A 4993-nucleotide genomic window follows, 5' to 3' on the forward strand; every position below is an offset into this window, starting at 1 on the left:
GGGCAAGGGTGGGACACAGGGAGAGGATGGTGTTTTAGGGTGTGTTTGGGTGAAAGCAGGACGGGGGCACCCATGGAAAGGGGTTTTGGGATGAAGGCAGGAGGGGGCACCCATGGGTGGGGGTGTTCACCCAGGCTGTCTGGGGAATGGGGGTGTATGGGGGTGCCCTGGCAGTGTGCGATTCCCCCCGTGTGTGTCCCCAGACGTGAAGCACTACGCCGTCTTCGTGGGCCATGGCACAAGCCGCCCGGCCGGCCCCGAAGGGGATGGCACCCAGCGCCTCAACATCCAGCGCATCCTCAAGGTCAACCGGACCCTCTTCATTGGGGACAGGTCTGGACCACAGCACCCCAAAGCCTCCGTCCACCGGGGGGGACACCCCTCACCCACCCCAACCCTCTTTACTGGGGAGGCACCCCACCAAAATGGAGAAACTGAGGCACAGAGCCCACTATGGCAGGGCTGTCCTTGCCCTGGTGATGCTCCTTGCCCACCCCAGCACCACAAATCTTTGCGGGGGGGTGGTGGCAGATCCCACAGCCCCCTCACCACACTTCACTGGGGCAGTGCACCCCCAGGGTGGTGACACCTGTGTCCCCTTCCCCAGGGACAACGTCTACCGCGTCAGCCTGGAGCCCAGCGGTGCCAGCGAGATGCGCTACCACCGGGTAAGTGCTGGGGGGCACTGGGGGAAACTGGGGGACACTGAGGTGCCGCTGGCTTCTCCCCAGCCCCACACTGGGTTTTGTGCCCCCCCCAGAAGCTGACGTGGCACTCGAACCAGCATGACATCAGCATCTGCCGGATGAAGGGCAAACACGAGGTACGGAGCGGGGGTCCGCACCCCATGAGAACCCCCTGGGTGGGCAATGAGCACCCTCTGCACCCCATGTCACACAGACAAAGCCATCCTCTGTCCACCCCAGTGTCACCCTCCCTGCCAGCGGTTTTGCCTGCATGATTTATCAGGATAATTGGGTTTGTAATTAATTATTTGGGGGCCGTGAAGCGGAGCAGGCGCAGCCCAGCAGCTGCCAGAAATCCAATTTCCATATCCCATAAATGCCACTATAGGGTGAAAACATCCCCCAAACCAGACCTATGGCAGTGATGGGGGCGTGAGTGGGAGCACCCAGGAGTGGGTGGGGGTGTTTGGGTGCTGGGGGGGGATGGTCCCCTCTCACTGGCACAGGCAGAGTGCCGAAACTTCGTCAAGGTGCTGCTGGTGCGCAACGAGAGCCTGCTCTTCGTCTGCGGCACCAACGCCTTCAACCCCATCTGCGCCAACTACAGTGTGAGTCACCCCCACACCGGGATGGGGACCCCCATGTGTCACCCCCCTGGTGACTGGTGCCACGGGCAGGGGATGCTCCTGCCTCCCCCGGCATCACTCACAGCCCCATCTCGCCCGCTGTAGATGGACACGCTGGAGCCCGTCGGGGACAACATCAGCGGCATGGCCCGGTGTCCCTACGACCCCAAGCACGCCAATGTGGCCCTCTTCACAGGTCAGTGCTGGCATTGCCAGTGCCACACAGGGTGCTGGCCCTGCTGTCCCCTCCCCAGCTGATGTCCCTTTCGTGCAGGAGGGATGCTCTTCACCGCCACCGTCACCGATTTCCTGGCCATCGATGCTGTCATCTACCGCAGCCTGGGGGACAGCCCGACCCTCCGCACTGTCAAACACGACTCCAAATGGTTCAAAGGTGCCTCCTGTGGCATGATGCCACCAGTCCCCATCCCGTTCGGTGCAATCCGGGGACATCCCTGACCCTGCTGCTGTCCTCACAGAGCCCTACTTTGTCCACACCGTGGAGTGGAGGAGCCACGTCTACTTCTTCTTCAGGGAGATCGCCATGGAGTTCAACTACCTGGAGAAGGTGGGAGACACCCCTGCGGTCACCTGAGACACCCAGGATGGGGACAGCGACAGGGGGACGGCCATCGGGGTTGGGTGATGGGTGGTGATGGGTGTCCCCCCCCGCAGGTGGTGGTGTCCCGGGTGGCTCGGGTGTGCAAGAACGACATGGGGGGGTCGCAGCGGGTACTGGAGAAGCAGTGGACCTCCTTCCTGAAGGCCCGGCTCAACTGCTCCGTGCCGGGCGATTCCCATTTCTACTTCAACGTCATCCAAGCCGTGACAGACATCCTGGAGCTGGACGGGCGCCCCGTGGTGCTGGCCGTCTTCTCCACCCCTGCCAACAGGTCAGACCCTCTTGTGCCCCATCGACACCCCTGGTGCTGGGCTGGGGCCCCGTGCACCCCAGTATCTATGGGGGACACGGGATGGCTTGAGGTGTTCACCCCATGCCCGCGTCCCCCCAGCATCCCAGGCTCAGCCGTCTGCGCCTTTGACATGACCCAAGTGGCCGCTGTCTTTGAGGGACGTTTTCGGGAGCAGAAATCACCTGAATCCATCTGGACGCCTGTGCCTGAGGACATGGTGCCCAAGCCTCGGTGAGTGACACACCGTGGGGACAGGGTTGGAGACAGCATGGCTGGGATTGGCATGAAGGGGCATGGGGATTGAGATGGGTACAGGGATGGGGACAGGGACAGCCAGGTCTGATACCTGCAGGGAGGGAGATGGGAGTGCGCGTAAGGTCAAGGACAGGGACAGGGATGGGGACAGGGTCGGAGATGGGGATGGGGACAAGGACAGCCAAGGTTGCTACTTATAGGGAGGGTGATGGGAATGGGGACAGGGACAGGGATGGGGACAAGAACAAGGCTGGCAAGGATTGGTGCTGGCAGGGACAGCGGTGGGGGTGGGGAAAGGGACAGGGATGGAGACAGGGACAGCCAGAGCTGATCCCAGCAGGAAGGGTAGAGAGGATGGAGATGGGGACAGGGACAAGGATGGGGACAGGCAGGGCCAGTACCAGCAGGGCTGGGGACAGGGCTGGGGACAGGGCTGGGGACAGGAACAGTGATATCCAAGGCCAGTACCAGCTGGGATGGGGACAGTGATGGGGACAGGCATGGATGCGGACAGGGATGGGGACATGGAGGGCTGGTAGTGGCAGGTCTGGGGATAGGCAGGGCAGGGGACAGAGCCAGCATGGCCATGGGGACGCTGAGCCGTGCGGCGGCCACAGGCCCGGGTCCTGTGCGTCAAAAGGGGATGCGCTACAACCCCTCCAGCACCTTCCCCGACGAGATCCTCAACTTCGTCAAGACGCACCCGCTGATGGACGAGGCGGTGCCGTCCCTGGGCAACGGGCCCTGGATCCTCCGCACCATGAGCCGGTGAGTGCCCAGGGCAGGATCGGGCTGGGGGGTGGCGCTGGTGGGTATTGGTGGGTACTGGTGGGTACTGGTGGTACTGGTAGGTGCTGGCCAGAGCCTCTTGCACTGCCTTGGCACATGCATGCCAGCGCCAGGAGACCTGATAAATCTCATAAACTTTGCAGCAGAGATTGTCTTGTCCTAATTAAATCTGCCTTAATTGCTGCTTGATGGGGAATTAATCAAGCGGTGCGCTCGGGTCGGAGCATCTCGCTGGCAGGGCATCTGGGGCACGTGCGGGGCTGGGGATGGGGACACAAAGCTGGGGACAGGGACATGGGACTGGGGATGGACACAAGACTGGGGATGGGGACACGGGGATGGGGCTGGGCACATGGGGCTGGGGACATGGGTCTGGGGTTGGGGATATGGAGCTGGGGACAGACACGGGGCTGGGGCTGCGGCTGGGGGAGGGACACGGCTGGGGATGGACATGTGGGGCTGGGGACAGACATGTGGGACTGGGGACAAAAGGCTGGGGACATGGACGTGTAGCTGGGGACGGACACAAGGCTGAGGATGAGGACATGGGGCTGTGGACCAGCACCTGTCTGTTCCCAGGGGATAGGGGGTCCCAGCCCCCTACCCTGCCTCAGTTTCCCCCTTCTTGGGGACACACAGGCTCTGTCATACCCCAATGCCTGCTCTGTTCACACCGTGCAGGTACCAGCTCCGCAAGATCGTGGTGGACAACACAGCGGGGCCGTGGGGCAACCACACTGTGGTCTTTCTGGGCTCCAGCACCGGCACCGTCCTCAAGTTCCTCATCCTGCCCAATGCCAGCACCAGCCCCGCGCCTGCACACCCTGGGAGCCAGAGCGTCTTCCTGGAGGAGTTTGAGACCTATCATCCCGGGAGGTGAGTGCTGGGAGGGAGGGGAGAGGTGGGTGAGGGTGGTCAGGTGGGTGGATGAGTGGGTGAATGGATGGATGAGTGGGTGAGTGGTTGGATGGATGGTTGAGTGGGTGGGCAGGTGGGTGAGAGGGTGGATGGATGGGTGGTTGGGTGGGTGGATGGATGGATGGATGAGTGTTAGAGTGGGTGGTTGGGTGGGGCAATGGATGGATGGGCGAGTGGTTAAGTGGATGGATGGTTGGTTGGATAGTTGGATGGTTGGGTGAGCGGTTGAATGGATGGTTGGGTGAGTGGTTGAATGGATGGTTGGGTGAGTGGTTGGCTGGTTGGTTGGATGGGTGGTTGATTGGTTGGCTGGTTGGGTGGCTGGCTGGCTGGCTGGATGGGTTAGGTGGGTAGATGGATGGTTGGTTGGGTGGGTCAATGGATGGATGGATGAGTGGGTGGGTAAGTGAATGGATGAATGATTGGGTGAGTGGATGGATGGTTGGGTGGGTGGGTAGGTGGGTAGGTGGATGGATGGATGGATGGAGAGCTGGATGGAGCAGGGGTGGTTGGATTGATGGGTGGGTGGATGGATGAGAAATTTAGGGAGGGACTGATTGATGGTTGCATGGGAGGATGAATGGGGTAATTGGGGATGGATGGATGAGATGGATGGATGATTGGAAGAGATGGGTTGGAGGGATGCCAGCAGCGGGTGGATGGGGTGGGGGGCACAGGTGAGATGCCCTCTTCTGACCCATCCTGTGCTAGGGCCGGCTCTGTGGAGCGTGGGCGGGGACCAGAGTGGGAGTCCACGCTGAGCTCTGCCCTGTCCCCAGGTGTGGCCGGGACACAGAGGACGAGC

General features: G+C 61.8%; 1 protein-coding gene across 1 annotated transcript in view; it reads left to right on the forward strand.

The window, feature by feature from the left end:
- Nucleotides 1-203: 203 nt before the first annotated feature.
- SEMA6B (sema domain, transmembrane domain (TM), and cytoplasmic domain, (semaphorin) 6B) overlaps nt 204-4993 on the forward strand; it is a gene marked incomplete at its 5' end in the record, with an annotated part of 5253 nt that continues 463 nt past the window's right edge. The window contains 13 exon segments of the mRNA XM_010193028.1: nt 204-333; nt 608-668; nt 761-823; nt 1193-1294; nt 1418-1508; nt 1587-1706; nt 1792-1880; nt 1988-2205; nt 2326-2457; nt 3099-3117; nt 3119-3249; nt 3952-4146; nt 4968-4991. Coding sequence (XP_010191330.1) covers nt 204-333; nt 608-668; nt 761-823; nt 1193-1294; nt 1418-1508; nt 1587-1706; nt 1792-1880; nt 1988-2205; nt 2326-2457; nt 3099-3117; nt 3119-3249; nt 3952-4146; nt 4968-4991 — 1375 coding nt within the window.

The sequence above is a fragment of the Mesitornis unicolor genome, unplaced genomic scaffold (assembly GCF_000695765.1).
Source record: "Mesitornis unicolor isolate BGI_N332 unplaced genomic scaffold, ASM69576v1 scaffold36489, whole genome shotgun sequence".
In the NCBI taxonomy this organism is placed as follows: Eukaryota; Metazoa; Chordata; class Aves; order Mesitornithiformes; family Mesitornithidae; genus Mesitornis; species Mesitornis unicolor.